The 25587-nt window shown below is 33.5% G+C and overlaps 1 protein-coding gene across 1 annotated transcript; it reads left to right on the top strand.

Annotated features, from left to right (window-relative positions):
* Positions 1–271: 271 nt before the first annotated feature.
* Positions 272–4379, top strand: LOC149554105 (sugar transport protein MST3-like). Its single transcript, XM_089789431.1, has 4 exons — positions 272–509; positions 668–987; positions 1882–2511; positions 3656–4379. Exons 1-4 carry the CDS (start codon positions 374–376, stop codon positions 4112–4114), a joined length of 1545 nt encoding a protein of 514 aa, XP_089645557.1. The 5' UTR covers positions 272–373; the 3' UTR covers positions 4115–4379.
* Positions 4380–25587: the final 21208 nt, after the last annotated feature.

The following is a 25587-nucleotide window of genomic DNA, read 5'->3' as shown; positions in this document are numbered from 1 at the left end:
TTGAAGTTCCAAGTTGGCAAGCAGTATATTATCATTCTCCACATGCACCTACACTTCAAACTTCATTAGCTGTGAACAGCTCTTAAACAAGGGAAATATTTATCCAGTCCGTGAAAGGAGGCTTGCTTTTAGACTTCCGAGTTGTTATTATTGCGTGGATAAGGTGAAAGTAATTAAAAAAGAGCTGGAGACTGCCACATTGGAGAGGTTTTAGTCGGCCTCCTATTGGATTTGATTGCTATAAAAATAGAAAAGATCCGGCCATAAATCCATTGCGGAGGAAGCATTTCATCTGGGCCAGAGCAGATCATAGAAGAAGAGATTTTTATGTTTTTGATGCTCTGAGGATTTCAGTCTGCTGTTCAATTCGTCAATGGCGGGAGGATTTGTTGCCCCGGCGGGGGCCCAAGGCCAGAATTATGCAGGAAAGATGACAACCTTTGTTTTAATTACATGCATCGTTTCTGCTACAGGAGGTCTCATCTTCGGCTATGATATTGGAGTTTCTGGTAAGAAATGATGGCGTTTGAGCATGGGATTTTTAAGGGTAATTTTATTTCTAGATTCAATTGTGTAAATTTTCTTAAGATTTCGGATCACACTCCAAAAGCAAGAACAAAAACTATTGCAGGGGAACTAATCTTGTGATTGTCCTTGTGAATTGCAGGAGGGGTAACTTCTATGGATCCTTTCTTGAAGAAGTTTTTTCCGGGAGTGTTCAGGAAGATGAAGGAAGCCCACCAGAACGACTACTGTAAATTCGACAGTCAGTTGCTGACGACTTTCACCTCGTCCTTGTATGTAGCCGGTTTGATCGCATCGTTTTTTGCCTCGGTTAGTACCCGGTTGCTTGGAAGAAAGCCTTCTATGCTCATGGGAGGAGGCTTTTTCTTGATTGGAGCCGCCATTAATGGCTTCGCTGTCAATGTGGCCATGCTTATCATCGGTCGCATCTTACTGGGTATTGGAGTTGGTTTTGCTAATCAGGTCAGTTTTGATGCACCTCCTCAATTGCTTTGATTTCCGTTAGTATTTTGATCCTGTGACTGATGCAGAGTTATACTCTTTTCTGATGTATTTCATAATTTGCTCTGCCCATTTGCTGTTTCATTTCTCGGTAGTAAGATTTTCACTTCTCCAATGTCTATCTAACCACTTGTATCATTGATTGTGTGTATTTCATCCTCGTCCTTGTGCTCAATTGTATTGATTTTTTACCTAATGGCGTGTTTTCGTTTTCGTCCTTTACATTCCGATGTATTTTCATAAATTTATGTGCCCATTTGCTATTTTACCCTTTAGGTAAACGATTTTCATCTTTTAGTATGGTTATCCTCCTCGTCTTTTGCTTTGCTCAAGTGTTGATTTTTTATCTAATGACATGCGTTCATCGTTTTCATTCTAGTCTCTGTTTCCTCCTAGACAATGCCCAATTGTTTCGATTTAAGCTTTTGATGTAGTAGTATCTTGTGCATTTGTTTGACTGGTATCAATTTAAGATTTATACTGCGGAATGCTCTGATTGATCAAAATAACCTTCCACTGCAAAAGGGCAAAAATGATACAATTGTGCCCAATATAATCATTGGATCTAATTGACTGGTAGGAGGCGAAATTGTGACGGAGGTCATTCTACTAATTTGATTGTTCTCGTGCAATGTAGTGTGTCTAATAGTATGGGACTGGGTTACAATCTATTAGGTTGTGATTATGAGCATTTGCACTTGGTTCGTTCTTAATATTTAGAAGAACCCCTGTTTAAGAACATGGGTAGAAAAGTTGTCTCAAGTAGGATTTCCGAATCTATTTTGTCTTCTTTATCTTGTTTGTCTGTTTGATCCTGTATCTATTCTAATCTGTTGCGGTTTTCTGTAAATGCAGTCGGTTCCCCTGTATCTGTCCGAAATGGCGCCTCCCAAAATGAGAGGAGCTCTGAACATGTGCTTCCAATTGTTCATCACAATCGGTATCTTGGCAGCCAATTTGATAAATTACGGCACAGAAAAGATCGAAGGCGGATGGGGATGGAGGGTATCTTTGGCTCTGGCAGCAGTTCCTGCAATTATAATGACGGTAGGGTCATTAGGCTTACCAGATACACCCAACAGTTTGATCGAAAGAGGGCACCACGAGAAGGCCAAAATCATGTTAGAGAAGATCCGAGGCACCCGCGAAATTGATGCCGAGTATAGTGACCTTGTGGAGGCCAGTGAAGCTTCCAAGGCGGTGAAACATCCATTCAGGAATATATTGCAGAGGAAATATAGGCCTCATCTGGTCATGGCCATCGCCATTCCTTTCTTCCAGCAGCTCACAGGGATTAATGTTATCATGTTCTACGCCCCTGTTCTCTTTAAGACCATCGGCTTCGGTAGCAATGCTTCCTTGCTCTCTGCCGTTATAACAGGGCTTGTCAATGTGCTTGCTACGTTTGTTTCCATTTTTAGCGTTGACAAGGTTGGCAGAAAATTTCTCTTCATGGAAGGAGGAGTTCAAATGTTCATCTCTCAGGTAATGTAGCCAATTTCAGATCAATCAACTTGTGTGCAAATGCATTTGGTGGATTTAGGTTTAATTTGTTCACTGTGTATTTGGTAAATTTAGGCTTAATTGGCTCACTATTTGTTTACTGACCCGTCATTGTTAGAGATTTTCTTACAGTTTTCTGGATTCTGACATTTAGTGTTCTAAGTTAGAGGTTTTCAATTCTTTTATTGCTTCAAATTTTTATACCCTTACTACATCTCCACGATTTTAATTGCACAATGTTTCGAGAAGTCATTACAAGGATTTCATCTTCAGGTCCACCATTCCACTTTTGACTGCGAGAATGAATGATAGATTTTAACAACTCTGTAAGTTGAATGAACTCCACACATTTCAGAACCGGATACCAAAGTCTTAAATAATTGGTCCTATTTTCCTTTACATCTGCCCTGCAAGAGTTAATCCTAATCAAATAAGTTTCCTGTTTTGTTCATTTTGTTCCTCTATATCCGCCCTTCAACACTGAATTGAAATCAAATAGGTTTGCAATTTTGTTTATATCTGAATTGTCTGGGTTTTTAAATATTCGCATAGCTGGTATACATGACTTTATGCTGAACACTCCATGACAAAATATAGTTCTATCTCTATTGCTCCTTTTTTTTTTTTTGGCAAAATAGGCTAATTATGGTTTCCCATTCTTCTTTAAATATTACCCATTTATCTGTTTCCCACCTCAAATATTGATGATACGAAGTTACACGGAGGAGGCTTAGGGTTATGAGTAGTTCCCCATGGTCATGGGTTCTAATCCACTGGCCTGCTTCTTCGATCCACCAGTTCTGCGTCTAGCCCCAGCTTCCTTCAGGGTACTGGACGCTAGGCTGGGTCGCTGAAATGCCCCTTGATTTTAAAAAAGAAGTTACTGGTAAAATTAGGCCTACCAAAATGTCTTTTATATTGTTCTGCCATTGAAGCTGTCAGTTTCTTTGAAATGAAGACATTTTAGTAGATTCCAATTTCAATAAAGATCCATGCAAAGTTAATCGTTTGGCGCAAAATGCAAATGTTTTTCCTTTAATTTAGACTCAACTGAGGTTTATATCGGGACAAATTCCATAATTGAGGCTACAAATTGGGATGAACTGTTTAATTTGTTGATGTGCAGGTTATCATTGCAGCAATCCTTGGAAAGGAATTTGGATCCAATGGAGAGGGAAGCCTGAGCAAGGGAGTAGCCATATTGGTGGTGATCTTGGTGTGCGTTTATGTTTCAGCTTTTGCATGGTCATGGGGGCCTCTTGGATGGTTGGTTCCAAGTGAAATTTTCCCCTTGGAAATCCGATCGGCGGGGCAGAGTATTAATGTTTCCGTCAATCTTCTCTTCACTTTTGCCATCGCCCAAGCCTTTTTATCCATGCTCTGCCATTTTAAATTTGGATTGTTCCTTTTCTTCGCTGGATGGGTTCTGGTGATGAGCACTTTTATTCACATATTCCTGCCAGAGACCAAGGGAATACCAATCGAAGAGATGCCCCTTGCTTGGAAGGCACACTGGTACTGGGGAAGATTCATCCCTGAAGATTACAGACCCGATGTAGAGCTCGCTAAATCCAACAAGATGTAATCATATTTTCATTTCTGCTACTCGCTTGCCCTGCCTACCGTTTGAATACTACTAGATAATGTGTATTTTTCAAGTAAATAGAGTTTTGCACAAGTTGTTGCCTTCTTTGGTTATTCAGACTATTTGTAAAGAAGTTGGAATTCATGCCCAAGCATTCATTGAAATGTAGGTACGCTTAGGGTGTAATGGAAAAATTGTTTATGATTTTGCAATCTTGTTGATACCATTGCTAACCCTAATGGAAAAATCGTTTATGATTTTGCAATCTTGTTGATACCATTGCTAATCTGGTTCAAGATTTTTTATGATAGTCAATTGTGTGCACTTTTGAGAATAATTGGTTGCGGTCACCATGATTATTCTAGGACACAATGAGACATCTTCTAATTCTCGTCCACTTCCACTTTTGCTCCTAATTCTAAGTATGGTTATTGTTCATAAATTAAATGCACTAAACATCACTTCTAAGGCCTAGAGTTTGGAGTTTTTCTAAAAGATGACATTTAGACCATGTTAAAATTTATATAATGTATATAAAATTTGAAGAGAATGATGAAAAATAATAATAATTTTTTTTTTAAAAATCATGGATCTTTATCCTAATTATTAAGGGAAGGTTTTGAGTATCTAATGTATTTTGAATATTAGCTTGTTCATTATTAATAGAGAATTGTCTATTTTTCTTAGAGAATTTTAAAGAAAGGTGAGGGAGCTTATTACTATAATTCCAGATCCCAAACTGAAACAACACCCTAAAGTGCTCCTTTTATTCATTGTACTTCCTGCCCAATCTGCATCAGTATAGCCCATCAACTTGATACCTTCACTTCGAATATATATGATCCCATAGTCAACTGTACCATGCAAGTAACGCAATACGTGCTTGGCTGCTGTCCCAACGCATTCTCTCTGGTTCAACCATGAACTGACTAAGAGAGTTTACTGCAAATGCTATGTCTGGCCTAGTGTTGGCCAAATACATAAGCGAACTAATCAACTATCTGTATAAGTTGGGATCTACATCCTTCTCCTTAGATGTATCTACCTTCCTCCAATTCGTGATCATGGGTGTAGACATGGCTTTGCAATCCTCCATCCCGAATCTCTTCAAGATTTCAATGCAATATTTTCCTTGACCAAGGAAAATCTCTCCCTCTATCTGCCAGACCTCTATGCCTAGAAAGTAGTGCATGATTCTTAAATCCTTCATCTCAAACTCTTCTGCAAGGTCCCTCTTGTAGTCCTCTATGAGTCCTAGTGAACCTATAAGAAATAAGTTGTCCACATAAAGAACAAGAAAGAGAATCTCACCACCAACTACCAAGTAGTAGAGGTTAGCATCCGCTTCACTCTTTACAAAACCCATTTCCTGCAAGTAAGTGCCAATGTGCTCATACCATGCTCTAGTAGCTTGCTTGAGTCCATACAATACTCTCTTCAGTCTGCACACGTCAGTCTCTTTGTTGTGTGCTACAAAGCCTTCTAGTTGCTCTATGTATACCTCATCCTTTAACTCACCACTAAGGAATGTTGCCTTGACATCCATTTGATGGATTTGCCATCCCAATGTGTTGCAAACAAGATCACAGCTCGTATAGAAGTATATCTGACCACTAGAGCAAATGTCTCCTCGTAGTCTATTCCCTCGTTCTGAGAGAACCCTTTGGCCACGAATCTTGCCTTGTATTTTTTGATGCTACCATCTGCACCGTGCTTTATCTTATAGATCCAGCGTGATCCAACTATTGCCCTATCTGTTGGTCAAGGAACTACCTCCCACACGTCATTCTACATTATTGAGGAATACTCCTCAACCATAGCATCTTGCCATACCTGATGCTCTGTAGCCTCCTGATAGTTGGAAGGTTCACTATCTTCCAATTGACTAACTAATGTCACATAGTCATTGAACTTGGCTGGTTACCTCCGTTGTCTAGTACTCTTCCTAGGAGCTCCCACAAACTCTCGAGTATCCCTTAGTGTCTCTTGAACCTCATGATTCTTGCTGCCAACTGTAGAGGATGAAATATCAACCTCTAAGTCTTCTAGATGCATTTCCTATTGCACCTGTTGCTCCTTGCCAGTGATAACTTTAAGAAACCCCTCTCGAAAAAAAAGTCAAATGCTGGTGAATCCAACATTTTGTGGGCAGAAAAAATTTAATGTTGAGGGCAATTTTTTTGTTCCATATAAGGAAATAAAATATTATATGCTGGCGATTTTTTTCTTGCCCTAGCAAAAATCATTTTAAATGTGGTGAATTAATGTTTTTTCTTGCTGACATATAAATAAATGATGGCTATTTTTTTCCTTGCCAAAAATGAATTAATAACGTCAGAGCCAAATTACTTGTTTTGTAGGAAAATGAATAATAATGGTCTTGGCTAATCTTTTAGTGATAAACTGAAAAATTATTTAATCTGAAAGTGAATTTGCATGGGTATTGGCTAGTGACTGTACTAACTACTGAGTAGTCACTTCAAGTTTAAACTTATGTACTGCCTTAGGTCTATTATTAATAATGTTGCAACGTTGTTACATCAGTGTCACTATTACCAAGTTAGCTACTGTCACTTTCCTATTGTTAATAGTAAATACAATAGTTTTATTGATTGTTGATTAATTAGAGATCAATGAAAAAAGATACATTTCAAGGCCACTTGCTTGAAAAGACTTGGAGTTGCATGAACTTCTCCAGAATGGAGACACGTGAAAAGTTTTGCACAATAATCTGTGATTGGAATTTACTCAATCTCAGACACTTTCGACTATTGGACATTAATGTCAGTACATTTCGACATTTTGCACACTTGAAAATTAATAGGAATACGGAAAAAAAAAGATATGAAAGATCATGAATGCCAAATAATTTAATGCAGGGTGAACCCACAATATTGGGTACCACTTTTGGGGGACGAAGGAAATTGCGAAATGATGAAAAATTTGCATATAAAATTTTACGTATGTTCGCCCGAACGTGTTAACTATGTTCGTGCGAACATTTAAGTGTAATATGCTCACGCGAACATATTAAGTGTAATATGTTCACGCGAACATATTAAGTTTAAATAAAGTATGTTCGCATGAACATACCTTGCTAATATGTTCGTGTGAACATATTTGCAACGGTAATTTTGCGATTGAAATTCCATTTTTCCGTTTGAGATCTTGATAAATTTGCCTTTTTTGTATGTTCATGTGAACACAGATTATTATAAATGTTCGCGCAAACACGTTAAATAAAAATTTTGACTTTCAGATTATTTTTCTCATACGTTCGCGTGAACATGATGTTCACACGAACATGCCCAATATGTTCGCGTGCATGCCATGTTTGCACGAACACGTAAAATTAGGAAAATTTAACCCTTTTTCCTTTTTTTTTTTTTTTTCTCTTTTGACTACTATAATTGTAGGAGAATAATCTCCTACTGTAAAATAAAAAATGTTAAAATGTGCTGCTCAGAGCAAGCTTTCCAATGACTATAATTGTAATACATATTTTAGTCATTAAGACTTTCAAATATGAGTTTAACTCATTATAGGTTCATTACCGGTTCATTACCGATTAAACATCAACTAACTTCGACACCTCAAAAAAATTAGTAAATCAGGTTAATTTTTTTTTGAAAAATATGTAGGAACTAGCTTATTGAGATACCTTTCTATTCAATTTTTTTTTTTTAGGTTTATGATAAATTGACTTCAAATTATCTGTGTCCAACGGAACGTATGTCTGAATTACAATTCGTGTCACTTCAAAAATTTATAAACTATACAATATTCAACCAAAATAAATCAAACCAAATGCATCCTCTGGATATTGATGTTACAAATCTAACGCCAAAAGAATTACTTCATTATCATTTCTATAAAAAAATTGTGTGTCAAATGGATTGTCACTCTTTAAAAATATTGAATTTTATTATGTACCACTTTTTGAAGGAGATAAAAACAATTGATATAAATTTTTTTTTTAAATTGATTAAAAAATATGGTTACAAAGTAGGAACAAAGTACTCAAAATCACTAGTTTATGTCATCTTCAAATTATTTATAGTTTTGGAGATATAGTTACTTGAATGTGACGTTTGTTGCAAAAATATTGATTTCAGTGTCAAAATTGGTCAAAAAGTGGAACCCATTATTGTGGGATCACCTTGCAACTATCATTAAATAGCCTCTTCAATTCCTCTTTCATTATCATTTCTCAAAATTTTCAATCTAAATTCGGTTTGCAGAGTCTCTTGAATCTTAGTCATGGATATGTCAATTTTCCTAAAATGCACTACAATGGCTCTGCAAAAGCCCTTTTTGGGCAGGGTTCCTAACAATGTCCTTGTCATAGTTTGCAAGCCAGATGCCCAAAGTCCTTTTATTTTCCATGCTATATTCATGGTCCTCGACCATGAATTCTTAAGAAATGATAAGAGGTACCATGTGTCCATAGATATTACCTCTCGCTTCCTCACGTCTCATCTCGAACTTGGAGGCAGTCAAATAGGCATTCTAATGCTTCTACTAACATTTTTAAGGAAACATTTTAGAAGATGATGTTAGAATTTTTGTATTGGCTGAGCAGGTACTGAGGCCTAGCATTAGCATCCCTTTTGTAGACATAGCAGACAAGTGTTGGGAGGAAGGTATAGGGTGCATTATACATAAGCATCCTTTCCTGCTCGACATGGATGAACGCCAATTGACTTACCATTGGAAGTGGGTGCGGCTGAGAAGGGATTTTCTACTGAAATGGTTGTTGTTGGACGACGTCAGCAAGATTGACTTTACATGGTTGGATGAGTTTAGTGACATCATCTTCTCCAATAGATTCCCTGCAGAGGGACTTGAAAACCTTTCTGATTGAAGGCTTCAAGCCCTTAGCTCCTCAGCTCACTGATGCTTCTAGCCTCCCTAGTTACCTAGTTCCCTGTTTTCTGAATCCTTAGTCTTGTTTCCTTAACCATTGCGGCATTGCCCTAAGGCAAAAAAATGTTTTTAAGATATCTATTTTTTCTTTGGATTGGGCCCTTCCCTTTCATGTAAATTACGAAATAGTAAAATCAGGCTGATTTAATCAATTATTTTGAATATCTATGCTTTGTACAAACTACAATGTACATTCTAAAATATTATCAATGAAATTAATAGTTTTTGGCTTCTCAAATCGTTGTTCCAACTTCCTGTTAGTCTATGACTTTTTTTTGGCATCTTGATTCTCAATGCATTGTTGAAATGTTAGTCTATAACTTTGTTTAAAATAATTAACTATTAATAGTTATAAAGTTAGAACTCATAAAAAAAGGGGGGGTTTCAACAATCCCTTTACGGTTTCATATAATATATTTGATTAACGATTTATAATAAAAAATTATTTAGTTGAAAATAATCTAATTAAAAGTTTTGTAATTTCTAAAACTATTTTTCTTTAATTTGATTAGTTAAAACAAATGGAGTGATAAGAGCAGATTGCAAGGAAAACTAAAGATTACAGCCTTAACAAAGTTAAATAACATTTTGATAATTTATGTGTCAATTTTTTATTTCATACCTATCTTGTCACTTAACCTTTTTTCATTATGAAATATTTTAAATGAAGATTCATGGAGAATAGTTTATAAACAATTTTCACAATTTTCAATATATGTATATTACATTTTAATTTTGAAACTAAATAATAAATATGAATCAAAATATAACATTTGTAGTTATATTTTTTAATTTTAATTATTTTATTTACATTAAATTATTCTCATTATTATTTCATATCTTACACCAATTTATTTTATAAAATTCAATATATCTTCATTGAATTTTTCATATCATCTTTACAATAAAAAGTTTAAACTTTATGATAGAAAAGAAAATCATTTCTATAATAGAAAAGAAAATCCTTTATTTATATTATATCATAAGTATTATAATAATTATTATAAATTATATTTTTTATATATAATATTTTATGTAAATAATTAAATTAAAATCATGATTTTGACATGGTAAACTTAAAACTATAATAATAATAATTAATAACAAATTTTGTAATAGGCAAGAGCCTACAACATAATGGTAAATTGTGAGCCTCCTATGTGGGAGGTCTTGGGTTCAAATTTACTCAAAATTAATACATATGATAATAATAATTAATCACAACATATAATAACAATAACAATGAATCTTGGCTTCAACCTCTTACCGATAAAAAAAAAACAATTTCTTTCACAATATTTATTTCAATATTTTTCTCTAAAGTAATTAATATGCAATTTAAATTCTTTTCAATGATTGTGGTTCTATTTCGAGCCAAATTTTAAATGATTGAAGTTAAATTCTATTTCTAATTTTCTACCTGAAATCGGGACATGTACTCAAAGATTCTATCCAAAATCCTGACCATTCACTAAAAGAAAGATCAACGGCCCGAGATGAATTTTGGGCCAATTTTAGAAATATTTTCTCATCTGCCTAGATTCATCCGGAATTGTGACACGTGTCCGGTCATTGTAAAGCTCAATTAAGTGTCAAGACTCAATTAATATCATTAATGATTATGTTTATAAACAATTATCACAATTATCAATATATGTTAATAATTTGTAGATAATTAAACTATATTGCATTTTAATTTTGAAACTAAATAATAAATATGAATAAAAATATAGCATTTGTAGTTATATTTTTAATTTTTAATTATTTTATTTGAATTAAACTATTGTCATTATAATTATTACTAGTACGTGTCGGTAGGCTTAGGGCTAAGTACTATTGTGATACATTTTGGATTTTAGACTTTAACTAGTGATTAAATTTGTTTCATATTTTTATGAGTAAGAATAAATCATTGTAATTTCTTTTATGAAACTAATATATTACATAGCATAGATGCAAAAAAATTAACTTTAAAAAATTTTAACAAAATATTTTTCTAAGTTATGATTGGATGAATTCATTAATTTTATTTAGCAAATTAGCTCTTATATTGGTTGGATTTGATAGATTTCATTTAGCTCTTGTATTGGCCGGATATAAGAGCTAAATATTTCATTTTCAATGTGATTCATTAATGTTAATATTTTTATTTTTTAATATAAGTGCATTGGTTTATATTTTATATTTTAATAATGTATTTTTTTTTATAAATTATAATATAATATTATTTATATTATATAATCATTTAAGATTTTTTATTATTATAAAAATACTCTTATTTTTATATTATAATTACTTATTATATAATAGAACATATAATATAATATAATTATAAGCATATGATATATATGTAATAGAACATATATCAATGATTATATTTATGAATAAAATTTAAATTTAAATTAACATCATTACAAAAAATAAAATTATATAACATTTTTATTAATTAAAATATTTTAGATATTATAATAAATTAGATTTATATAAAAAATAAAGGCAAATACTAAGCCACTATGAGGCACTTGTTTCATATCTTGCACCAATTTTATTTTATAAAATTTAATATATCTTCATTGAATTTTTCGTATCATCTTTACAATAAAAAGTTTATGATAGAAAAGAAAATCATTTCTATAATAGAAAAAGTAAATCTTTTATTTATGTTATATTATAACTATTATAATTATTATTATAAATTATATATATATATATATATATATATATATATATATATATATATATATATATATATATATATATATATATATATATATATATAATATTTTATATAAATAATTAAATTAACCCAAAATTAGGACATATGTACTTGAAGATTCTACCCGAAATCTCAACCATTGACTAAAAGAAAGATTGATAGCCCAAGATGTATTTCAGGATGATTTGGGGAATGTTTTCCCATGTGCCTAGATTCATCTGGAATCGTGACACATGTTCGGTCATTGCAAATCTTAATGAAGTGTCAGGACTTGGTTAATATTATTAATAATTATGTTTAGTCTTTTAAAAAAAATATTACTTAATCCCAACTCGGCGATGCCGCGATTGTTAAGTTATGGCAATAGATCGAGATGAATTTTGCGTAAATTTTGTGTCCGCCATTGCTGTTGTCAAGAAACATATGGAATCGTGACATGATGTGTCACGATTCTAGATGTTTCTTGACAAAAATGATGGCGGACCCAAAATTTACTCAAAAATCATATCGATAATTAATTTTGATTTTATTAATTTATTTATTTAAAATTAACATTAAAAAAATTTCATAATTCAAATATATATTAATGTAATAAATTTTTACTTTTTATTATTATAATTATGTACAGAACTACATCATTGGTTCTTTATGTCATTTATACATACATTGTACATACTATTAGTAAAGTACCTAAAACCATTAATTACTTAATAGTTTCGTTTTAACTTTTAACTATTAACCTTCTATGTTTTTAGAGTATAAGTTGAAAGTTGTGCAAGTCAAGAGTTTGATACAATAGGGTTTTCAAATTTCAACTTTTTAAAGACTAATAGAATTCCATTTTGTGTTTTGAAGACTGAATTTTGAAAGTGTGAAACTTGAGTATCAGAGGACAACGCCAATTATTGAATCTTGATTTTGGGTATTTAAATTTTTTTAAAAATTTATCATTGCAATTTGCAACAATAGAAATCTGGATTTTAATTGTCATAAGTTTACACTTTACAATTTTTTTAAATAGGGCTTGAAAAAGAATTTTGTGTAATAACTAGTAGCAAGCATGGGCAAAAAAAATTCAAAAACCTCCCCTACGAGTGCAAGCATAAAGAAAAATCAAAAGAAACACATTAAAGAACTCAAGCAAGTGCTACAAACCATAGGTTTCACCGATGAATGTCATGATATTTTTTATCTTGTTATCCATGGAGATTTTGGAATCATGGAAATTAGACATTCATTGTTTAATAAATGGAAAGATCCACAAAAGGGGAGAAATTATTACAAATATAACAACAATATTTGTGCACATACAAATAAACTAGTTGCCTTGATTACTGGATCAGCAAACCTCACTATACCTGAAGTATTCCATTGCCATGAAATTGTAATGTTATGCACTCACAATTATGATGAAAATAGAAAGGAAATTGTAAACCAAAACACTTAAGAGAAAATTTTATCCATAAATGATAGTGAATTTTTCACTTTGTTAGACCTATGGCTAGGGTTTAAACCCGAAAGCTGTAACGAGTGCATTGACTTGGATAAACTAGCACATGCTTATGAAAAACTAGAAAGAGTGTTTCAAGATTCATATATTAAGGGTTTAATAAACTCAGGGTCCTCTACTATTGTTACACTAGACATTGACCATAAGCCTCCTTATTAGTATGATATTTTTGTGCCATGGGTTCAGAATACTATTTCTTTGTTATCATTTTGTCTGGGATTGGACAGTAACAAGGAAGTGGGGGCTAGTTCTCTTGAAATGATTTATAATATCCATTGTCGAGGTTAGTCAGTTGAGAAGGTAGATGTAAGATATAATTTTGTTCAACACATTGTTGAATCTATGCAACAACAATTACTAATGATTAAACAAAGTACAACTATAGACAAGAGGCAGACATTTAGGTTCACAAGTTACTTGTGCTACCTTCTTTTAGCAAAGCATTGCCCAATATTTGAGACAGAGAACAAGCAGCTTGATATTGAGGTATATAAGTTTGATGAGAAAACCTAGAAGAAATCAGAGACTCCAAGTCTAGTATATGAGTGGACACATAAGATAAGGATGATTACTAACAACTACAACCATTTTGTAGACTTCTTTTTGGCACCTATTTACAAAAAAATCATAGGCACTCCAATGCCTAGATTGCTTGAGTCTTATAAAGATTGCATTCAACCAGGAAGTCAGATTCAATTGGCTTATTGGTTCTTCATGGAAGAGTACACTGCCTTAAAGTTTTATGATTCAATGGTTGAACCCTGCAAACTTCTAATGCATGTTACAGAAAGGGTTTTTGCACTAGAATATGTACGTTAGATGGAGAGTGCAGATGAAAATTTCACTAGGCAATAAAAGAAAATAATATTTCCTTCCTTGCCTTTCACCATTGGAGGCCTGACATTTAAGAGAAAGGCTTTCAAAGTGGAAAATGAATTGGTAACCTTTTTTGGCTTTGATTTTGTCAATCACTGGAATTATGATCCACTAAACATAATAAAAATAAGACTTATTTCCAATGGAAAATCTACGAGGAAATATCAACATTAGGAGATGTCATTGATAGAAAAGTTTAAGAAAAAGGATTCGTGGGATGAGATTAAGAAAGAGATTGAGAAACATGCAATAGAGAATATTATTTCAATGCAAGAATTTTCATCCCAAATTATGACATTGCACATATCAGAGTCACACAAATTAGAGCCCCTAACATACTCAAATTTTTACAAGAAAGCATCTGAACCTTCTAAGAGGTCTATGCTGAAAGAAATTAAAGAGGCATGCATAGCTGAATTGTGGTGTCAAACCAAGATGACTTATTTTTGGAAAATAAGGCAAAATTTGGGTGAACCAATGACATGAGCAAGTTTTGAGAAAATTTACAAGGATGGACTACTTTACACTTCTGAAGTAGAGAGGGAAAACAAAAGGCTTACAAAGAAAATAGAAAAGTTACAGGCAAACCTTGATAATGTGAAGGGCAAGAAGAAAGCAACAGACAATAGGTTGAAAGATGCAAAAGAGGATAAAAAATTCTTCTCCTATAGAGGCAATTTACGAGTAAGAAAAGATGAATGAATAAGTGAAAAAATTGTCTAAAGAATTGGATGAGAGCCAAAAAAGAATTCAGCATAAAAAAACCTCTATTGCACAATTGTTCAAGTTTGTAGAGAGTAGTGCATAGGTCAATAATAAATTGAAAACTAACCTAGACTTTTCTATCGAGGAAAATAATAATTTGAAGATTGAATTGGAGAATGAAAAGGAAAAAGAGGAGTCTGAGGCAAGGATAATTTATAATATACAAAAGGAACTAGGGAATGAGAAGAAAAAAGAGGAGTCTAGTGCAAACACAATCCACAATTTGAACAAACAATTAGAGAATATGAAAAAAAAAGGGAGTCAACTACAAAAATAATCGCTAATTTGTAGAAGGAATTGGAGAACACGAAGAAAATAGTCCAGTGCTACTACAAGTAGTAACAAAATCCACCATATGAGGAGGGAATTGGAGAATGCAAAGAAAAAAGAGGAGTTAGCTGGAAAGAAAATCTTGAATTTGAAGAAGGAATTGGAGAATGTGAAGAAAGAGGAATCTACTCAAACACTCCATGATTTGAAGAAAGAATTGGACAATGCAAAGAAAAAGGACTCCACTACAAAGATAATCCATGATTTGAAAGGGGAACTCGAGGATGAGAAGAAAAAAGAGGTAACTACTACAAATACAATCCAAGATTTGAAGAAGAAATTGGAGGATGAGAGGAAGAGAGTAACTCATTGGCAAGGGCAACTAGAGGAAATACAAAAAAAAAAAAGAGTGAAAAAGAGATGTCTGAAATGAATAAAAGATGGAGAATGTAATTGCACAAAATAGAATGACATCTTCTAAAGACCATCATGCGAACGATACTATAATAAACATAGTTAAGCTTATCAAACAAGAAAACTAGGACAAAATAATGAAGAACAATGATAGTTTGTTTGAATGGCTTAATATAAGTAGCAATCTCAGACTTCTCTTTGAAAATGTCAAAAAAGATGTTCAAGCTAAAAGATGAATCTTCAACAATTCCTTAAAAAAAATGCTAAACAAATTTGAATAAAGTACGGAGATCCAGTGACAGGCATTTGGCAAACCATGAAATAAACAACTACTTGGATGCCTCTATAATGTCCTTTGCTATCTATCACTATTGTGAAAAAGTAATGGAAAAAGATGAAGCTCGCAAATCTACTTCCGAAGACTTGATGAAGATGAATCACAACATATTAAACTTGCCAAATATTGGATTACCAAATGTAGCTAACTCAGAGGGAAAATTCATTGGAAGAGAAGATTACATGAAAAAGTTGCAGAACACCATGAATTCTAATTTAGGCAACTTGCCCAAGGAAACCACTCCAGAAGGAATTGCAAGTTGCATCAAACCACTATCAACAATGAATGCAACTATAGATAAATTCCTTGATTCATGTAAAACTATCTCTGTGAAGTATTCATTGTTGACGAGGTTACAACTATTTAGCTACAACCTCAAAGAAATGGAGCTTCCAAATGATGCAAAATAAAGTGCCCTAAAGAACTTCATTGGAGCTAGGTCATCTTCTCAAACTGCTACCGTTGCTATTAGTGGCAATCATAACTGATAGCACTAAGAAGTAACAACTTAGTAAGTGATAGTACTATAATATTTTTGTTACATGTTGCTCTTTAATTTCAAATTTTGGATTTAATTTCAACTTTTTTTAATGTTAATTTTTATAGGAATCAAGAGCCAGCATATTAAGATAGTTGGATAGCCAAGCATTGGCATACTATTACTACATAGAGCAGATGAAAAAAGTTTCCCTACTTCTACTTGAAAAAATCATACAATTGACAATGTGATTGTACACACATAATGTATTATGTAGTAATAATCTGATTATATACACAATTACAAACCAACCTACAACTATCGTTGCTCCCTTGTATTTGCAAAAAGGAATTCAAGGTCATTTTAGTTTGACATTGAGTCATTTGTATTATGTTATAGGTTGATTTATAATTATAAATTATAATACAATTATTTTTAAATAGAGCTTATTCTATTAAATACATTATGTTACAATTTCTTAAAGAAACTAGAATCAATGAAAATCTCAACATGTTTAAAAAATACAATCAATGAAAATCTCAACACGTGTAGACTCTAAAACTAATAACTAGTTTCAATAAACATCTCAACATGATTGTAACATCAACATGTTCAAAAAAAGTTAAGCATCTATAAAAGAATGGTGAATGAAGGCTATAAATTAACTTCTATAAACATAATTAATTAGTAGATCTAGATTCTTAGATCATAGCTACTAGCCTACTACTTGACTCATGTAGAAGCTAGAGCTTGAAGTTGAGAAGCTCCTATAGTTTCCACTCTGCCTGGGTCGACTCAGCATCACTATCATCAGAATCCTCCTCATTTATTGCATACAACATTTCATTGTTTGTTGTGTTTTCTTTAGATTCACTATTAGTGTCACTATGCATGCCAAAGTCAACATCATCTTTATTGCTTTCAATATCAGGTCAACCACTACCACTATCACTTGGGTTTGAAATGTTGGTAATCCTTCTTCTTTGACATTGGTTTCTCCAAATGTTGAGAGCCCTGTCATAAGGGAAACTATCTACCTCATACCTAGAATTATAGAGCCTCGAACAATTATCCAAATTTTTGTCTAATTTGTTTTTAACCTTTGACTTCAAGAAGTCCAAAGTACTGAAAAATCTCTCATCCTCCACTAAACCCAATATCATTGTCAAACATAAATCAGTAAGCTTGAAATATTCTGGTATTGACTCTCTTAACTGATTGCTCTCACTAAGGTTTTTCCAAAGCTTTGTAACTGTGGCCTCTTCATTTGGGTTCTCCATAAGTGTTGGCATTATGTTGTATTTGTCCTTAGTGACAACACTTATTCAATTCTATATGATTACCGAGCTCATCACTTAGTCTACAATTCACACCAAGCATTCTTGAAGCTATTGAGTGAGTGTGTAGTTCAACAGTGTTTATCGAGCTTACAGTGTTCATTGAGAAGATAGTGGTCACCGAGCTTCATAGTATCTACTGAGTCATTAGTTTGTGTGATATGAAGCCAGTGTCTACGGATTGATGGATGTGTAGTGTTTACTGAGTGACAACAATGTAAACAAAGGATTCAGTATCTACTGAGTAACACTATATCTACAGAGTCTCCAATGGTTATCGAGTTCCAAGCTATGTTGTGTGATTAGTATGGACTGAGCTTCTACTTCTACCGAGTGCATGACGATGCCGAGTAATGCAATGAAAATCATGTATCAAAAGTTCACCAAGTCAGCTTGAAGAACTTGAGTTTTCTACTATTTGGCCGACTCAATAATATTTTGTTTACTTGTGTTTTAGCTGACCTTGTAATTGTAATTATTGGAATGCTATATATGTAATGTATTGTATCATTTGCAATATAAGTAAGTATGTCAATAAAATGGACATGTAATATTTTGAAAAGAGTGAATGTGAATCAGCAATAGAGCAGAGTATACAACAAGGTCATTAAGGAGCAGCAAAGACATATCAATCACAAGAGGTGATCTATACTTCAAAGATCTATTCAGAAATCAAGTTGTAAGTCAGATCTATTGTTTCATCCTAATAGGTGAATCAGTTTTCTAAATCTTTTAATAGGGTAGACTTAATAGTATTTGTATAAATCTGCTAATAGAGTGCATACTTCATTGTATGTTTGTAAAACCTCTAACAAGGTGGACCTCGCAATCCAAATTTCTCTTAACAAGGAAGATCACTAGAAGTGGTCAATGCAAACTCTAACAAGCCAACTTTATATTACAGTAGTGAGGTTTTGTGGGTATCATCCCCACCCCAATTTTACTTTCTATTTGGAAGGTTTCTGGGTCACCAAAATATTGTCTTCATGTGTTATGAATGTTTATCTTTCTCATGCATATAGTAGATTAGATAAATGTATGGTGAATGATTTATATTGTTAAGTGTTGAATTGATTTAAAGTTTTTGAGGTTATTGATTCACCCCTTCCCTCTTAGTAACCTAGCTAGTCTTGATTATTTCCAACAATTGGTATCAGAGCTTTGTGGTTCTCAGGATAAAGTTTGATAGCTTGAGCAAAGATCAAAGGACAATGGAGATATTTAGACTAGACAAAGCTATTGATAATGAAAAGCTAGATCTAGAAATGGCCATAACTCAACTCAAGGAAGAAGAAAAGCATCTTTCCCAATCACTGAAAGTAAGGAACTTGCAAGACAGATGAATGACCACCAGTATGTTGAAGAAAAGATTGAAGACTTTTTCCCTTCAAATGATTCAAATGAAGCAAATGAAGCAATCAAAGAACTACTAGAAAAGAATGGCTCTCTACAAGAAGAGGTAAGAAAATTGAAAAGAGAACAAGAAATTCAATCAATATGAATGTCTAAAATTTTGGAACAAAGGAATAAGGCAAGTGAAGACTTGGAGGTGAGGAAAAATGCAAATCAAAATCAATCCCTTCAGAAAGAAAGTCTTATCAATTAGCTCTCCAATGCAAATGAGGAAATCATGAATTTGAGATCTGAAAATGAAAGTTTAAGGAATGATTTAATAACTAAAAGACAAATCAATGAAAGATTGAAAGCTAATATAATATCTAAGAAGCAACTCAATGAAAGGATGATGAAATCTCAAGCAGACATGGATTAATTGAATCAAAAAAGTGAGCAGAATCTCCATTGTCAAAAAGGTAAAGCAGGACTTGAATATAAAGAAGAAGGTGAATCTTCTAAACAAGGTGCCCAAAGGAATCAAAGACCTACTTGCAATCACTATGGTAAGTTAGGTCATACATCAAACAAATTTTGGAGCAATGAAAAGACAAAATTCAATGGAAAATGCTACAATTACAGTAAACATGGTCATAAAGCTAATGAATGCAAGGAGAAACCAAAATTTGTCACTAGGCATCTGAATGCAGATCCAAATCATTCAATCCAGTTGAACAAATTTTCAAAGCAATATTTGGTTGGAATTACAATGCTTGGTGTAGATGTCACTATTGTGGAGAATATGGACACATTGGCATAGATTGTACAAGGTATCACTTGAGAAAGAGAGATTCAATAGTAAGATGTTATACATGCACTAAAATTGGTCATATAGCCAAAAATTGCATGAATATAGGAAGAGTTGAAGATGAAAAGAAAGCCAAAGTTGATAACATCAGGAAGCAAATGAGACATCACTGGTTTCCTAAATCTACCGAGCAAAACAATTCAAATGATGGCAATGTCACTCAAGAAGTGGGTGACTCCACCATTTCCAACTAGATTCATGAAGGAGGAACTGGAACTATATCATCAAGTCATATCTCAAACAGTTCCAAATGAAAGAAAGAAAAAGATCCAAATCAATATTTTAGATACAAAGGGATCACATGAGATTAGGCCTTACCAATTGAGGTTAGTCATAGACTCAACTGAGTAAGGTCAGGAGTAATAAAAGTTTGTTTAGTCGTCGAGTCACAAGTTTCTACCGAGCTAGTGAGTGGATGACAGTCTATCAGACACTACATCATTATGGTACCTAGCATTAATGGTGAATTTTCATCAAAAAGGGTAGAATTTGACTTCATTTTTTATAGTGAGATTTCCAGGTGCACACAAGCAATTTCAAGCAAATTTGTAGCAAAAGAATTTGTTCAAAAAATTTCTATCATTTACTGAGCAACCATGGAATCTAGAAGCACCAGTAGCAGCAAGGCAAAAAAAGGTTCAAAAATGTTGGTTAAGGGTGTGGAGTGGAAAGCATCAAATTTCAAGCTAGTTCCAGTAGTTGCGGAGTCACTGGACCCTAATGGTGCACAATCTCAAATTCCACCCAAGGTACTTCTAATTAACAATATTCGCACTCATTTTAAGTGTTCTATTTAAGAAATTGGAACCCTAGAGATGGATAGTACCTTAGAAGAAATGTGTGTTGATGGTTTTCTTAAACATGAGCATAAGCATTTAGAAACCAAAGGGTTGACCCATATCACACACCTACCAAGGAGCTTTCAAATTAAGTGGATTAGATACATTATTAGTCATGTGCATAATGGACAATTATGGTTAGAGCAGCCAGTTTTAATGACCAAGAAGATGATACATAAGATTACGGGTCTCCCCATGCTGAACAAAGCAAAATCTACCAAAACCCTAGGTTGGGATGAACTCCAGAAGAAAACCCTAGCTGAGTGGTATAGTAGAGTTTTGAAAATTAGCATTGTTTCTGATGTGGAATTAAGGTTTGGCATTCATGTAATTGCTCATAAAATTTATAGTTCTAGTCGTTGGAACAACGTGCCATGTGAGGCAGTGGATTTAGCATTTAAGGTTGTGAAGAAAAATATGGAATTTGACCTATCAGAGTTACTACTAAAACAATTGAACAAGAATATGGACAGTATTGGGACATCAAAGAAAGACCCTTGCAAATTTGGTTCTTTGTTGACATGTATTTTCTTTTATGTGCAAAATTTTTTCCCATCAAAAGGATCTGTTGTATGGAGAAAAGATGTTCCTATTCTATATCAAATAAATGAGTTCATTACAGAAATGGGTATAAATTTTGACAACATTATGGATAATTATTTTGAAGATTTCAAGGAAAGGATGAATAACAAGTTCAAGATTCCTCCCATGCTTGTTGAGAATTATAAAGATGATGTGTGTTTCATGGTTGACTATGATAGAGTGTATATTCAAGTAGTCAGGCCCCGAGTTGCATGAGTGAAACCTCCTCCTTATGGGGTAAATATTGATGAAACCAAAGACATCATTGAAGCACTAGTAAATGAACTAGGTTATCCTAAGCTACTAGTTTTTGGTACATATGATGAGGCCAAAGCTAGAATTGAGCTTGAAATTAAGCTACCCCAGGCAATCAGCAAAGGAAAGAGGAAGATAGCCAAGATGAAAACTACCACTGGCCATCTTATGCTTATAGAAGGTAAAGGAGAGGATGAAGAAGATGAAGAAGAAGAAGAAGGAGAAGAACAAGAATCTGAAAAGGAGGCTAAGCCACCAAAGAAGAAAGGAAGGGTAATCATTACCAAACCTCCAAAGGCCTCCACAACTGTTTTTTACTAAAAGATCAAAAGGAAAAGGAAAAGGTGAAGTTGTACTTAGCAAGCCCCCATTTACCTTCTAGGAAAGGTTAAAATAGATGGAAGAAGGAGCAAGTATCACAAACTTCAAGGCCCTAAAGTTTGAGACAAGGACTGATGCTAAAAAGATGCAAATTGAGGATTTGGTACTCACCTAAATGGGAAAATAGAAGTATTCCCTGGATCAAATTGCTCCAAAAATTTCTAAAGAATTGTTGGTAAGAATGCAACCAAGGTGGGAATCAGCGATACAGACAGCCAAAGATATATATGAACAATCTTTGAGGAAGTTACTACCAAATCTTACAGATACAAAAGTGAAGGTAGAAATGAAAGAAAATGAAGGTAAAATGATGATTAGATTCAATACATGTTTGATTTTAATTAAAGATATTGAGCATGTGGTTAGAGATGCTACAAACATGTGGAAGAACATCTATCATCTACATAAGCCTAGTGATGATCTAGTGGAAATCAAGGATGATGATGGTGACAGTGATGATGAAGAAGAAGATAACACTCCATGTGTTACTTTTGATGTTGAAGACTATCAAGCATTAAAAGTTGATGATGAAGAGAAAGAGGAAGAAGTTGAAGAGGAAGAAGCTAAAGATGAAGAAGATGATCCAATGAAAATAGCAGCAGAAGTCATTGCTTCTCTTCCTCATTCTCCACCTAAAACTGCTACATCATCAGTGTTGGAGTCAGCTTCAGCAAGTATGATTGAAACTACCTCAGATATATCATCTACACAATTGTTAGTTGCTACCTCATAGCTCTAGGTATCTGCAATGGAAGTATCTACCACTTCATCTACCGAGCTATAGCCCTCCTCATCAGCTCTCGATTCATCTACTTCAGCAGTATGCACAACTGCCAGTTCGTTAATTGTGTCAACTTCTACAACAACATGTATAGTAAGTTTTCCATCATGTTCAATAGTTTTGACCACTAAAGCTTTCATTGCACCAAATTTTGTTCTAGTCATTTCTTTAGTTGTAAGTATTCTAGTTTGTATACCACCTATTGGTATTTCATTTTTGGATAGCACATCAATTTTGGATACAGTTGGCACTGCTTTCAACTTTCCTTTAGTTGGACCAGTTCAAGTTTTTATTGCAAGTCTAGCTACTTCTACTATTGTTTCCATTTCTAAGTGCAAGGAAGTAAGCTCAAAAGTAAAACCAAAGACTCCTCTAAAACTTTTGCTTACTAGCAAATAAATTGATTAAGACATTGATTTGGTCAAGGAAATTGTTATTCCCAAGTTAGATCTGTACATTGTCATAGCTAATGAAATGATACTAGTCAATCGCTTTTGGAGCAAAATGCAAGGCAAAAGTAGCTTAGAGATGAAAGAGATAGAGAGTTTACTATAATTGAGAATGCTAAAAATATAATAACTAGGGCTATAGGTGTTGATGTTGATTCATCTCAACACATTTTGCTACAATTGGAAGAAGTTGAAAATAAGTTCAATGAGGATACCTTTGGCCAAGAAAAGCTTATTGAGAAGGAAGAGAAGAAGTTTGATAATAAGGTGCTTGAGCACATTGCTATAAACCAGGCAGAGTTGTCTACAATTTTGAGCAATCTTGAACAATCTTTAACCAATGTAACATCACTTTTTGGAAAGCTTTGTGATGCTACCAAGTTCACCAAGGATATAAAGGAGAAATTGAGTAAGATTAATGTTGATATGAAGGAAAGTGCTCAAAGGTTATAGCTTGACCCTAGTTCAAGCTCACCACATCATGTCAAGGTGATATTTTTGTCAGAAATGTAGGTAGAATTGCTAAAAGAGGAAGCCAGGATCAGGTCTACACTGATTGATATAAAAAATATGATCCTTCCAATTATGGGCTCAATGCAAAAACACATTGCATATTCAAAAATATTGGTCCAGGATAATAATTTTTTCGTAGCAGATCATATGATTGAATTTTTTGCAAAAGTTCAAGTGGCACTCTCCACCTACAAAATTTTGCAAGACAGCTGGGATAAGACATTGGCTCTTATTCTCAAGGTACACTCCAAATTTCTCTCACATTTTGATGTCTCTATTTGAATATTTTGCATATCTCTTTGGCATTATTGTCAAAACGGGTGAGTAAGAGATAGTAAGAGACATGGGAGTAAGAGATGATAAGAGACTTGTGGAGAAAATAAGGAAGAAAATAGATTGGTTTATGTATAGAATAAAAAGGATGAAAGTCTATATGTATTATGCCATATGTATGGGGGAGATATGTAAATATAGTAGCTTTACAAAGATCAATTTTGAAAAATCAAAAAAATTAGAATGTCAGTGTACATAAGGCTCATAAGTGTTTTTGTCACTAATGCCAAAGGGGGGGATTGTTGGCATTATGTTGTACTTGTCATTAATGACAACATTTATTCAATTCTATATGATTACCAAGCTCATCACTTGGTCTACAGTTCACACCAAGCATTCCTAAAGCTACCAAGTGAGTGTGTAGTTTAGCAGTGTTTAGCGAGCTTACAGTGTTCACCAAGTAGATAGTGATCGCTGAGCTTCACAGTATCTAATGAGTCATCAGTTTGTGTGATGTGAAGCCAGTGTCTACCAAGTGATGGATGTGTAGTGTTTATTGAGTGACAACAAGGTAAACAAAGGATTTAGTATCTACCATGTGACACTATATCTAACGAGTCTCCAATGGTTACCGAGTTCCAAGCTACATTGTGTGATTAGTATGGACCGAGCTTCTACTTCTACTGAGTGCATGATGATTCCAAGTAATGCAGTGGATTCCATGTATCAGAAGTTCACCAAGTCAACTTCAAGAACCCGAGTTTTCTACTATTTGGCCGACTCAATAATATTTTGTTTACTTGTGTTTTAGCTGACCTTGTAATTGTAATTATTGGAATGGTGTATATGTAATGTATTGTATCATTTGCAATATAAGTATGTCAATAAAATGGACATGTAATGTTTTTAGAAGAGTGAATGTGAATCAGCAATAGAGCAGAGTATACAATAGACCATTAAGGAGTAGCAAAGATATATCAATCACAAGAGGTGATCTGTACTTCAAAGATCTATTCAGTAATCAAGTTGTAAGTCAAATCTAATGCAGTGGATGCCATGTATCAGAAGTTCACCAAGTCAGCTTGAAGAACCCGAGTTTTCTACTGTTTGGCCAACTCAGTAATATTTTGTTTACTTGTGTTTTAGCTGACCTTGTAATTGTAATTATTTGAATGGTATATATGTAATGTATTGTATTATTTGCAATATAAGTATGTCAATAAAATGGACATGTAATGTTTTGAAAAGAGTGAAATGAAATGGACATGTAATGTTTTGAGAAGAGTGAATGTGAATTAGCAGTAGAGCAGAGTATACAATAGACCATTAAGGAGTAGCAAAGATATATCAATCACAAGAGGTGATCTGTACTTCAAAGATCTATTCAGTAATCAAGTTGTAAGTCAGATCTACTATTTCATCCTAATAGGTGAATCAATTTTCCAAATCCTCTAATAGGGTAGACTTAATAGTCTTTGTATAAATCTCCTAACAGAGTGCATACTTCACTGTATGTTTGTAAAACCTCTAACAAGGTGGACCTAGGAGTCCAAATTGCTCTTAATAGGGTA

Source organism: Cupressus sempervirens, chromosome 6 (genome assembly GCF_028749045.1).
Source record: "Cupressus sempervirens isolate cs-2001-9-10 chromosome 6, ASM2874904v1, whole genome shotgun sequence".
Taxonomy (NCBI): domain Eukaryota; kingdom Viridiplantae; phylum Streptophyta; class Pinopsida; order Cupressales; family Cupressaceae; genus Cupressus; species Cupressus sempervirens.
This window is presented reverse-complemented; position numbering and strand designations above follow the sequence as displayed.

Bases quoted from the DNA above. Each gene is read 5' to 3' on its own strand.
- LOC149554105 (XM_089789431.1), top strand. From the start codon at position 374: ATGGCGGGAGGATTTGTTGCCCCGGCGGGGGCCCAAGGCCAGAATTAT. The intron at 988-1,881 runs GTCAGTTTTGAT...CTGTAAATGCAG, and splicing joins GAGTTGGTTTTGCTAATCAG to TCGGTTCCCCTGTATCTGTC. The intron at 2,512-3,655 runs GTAATGTAGCCA...GTTGATGTGCAG, and splicing joins TTCAAATGTTCATCTCTCAG to GTTATCATTGCAGCAATCCT.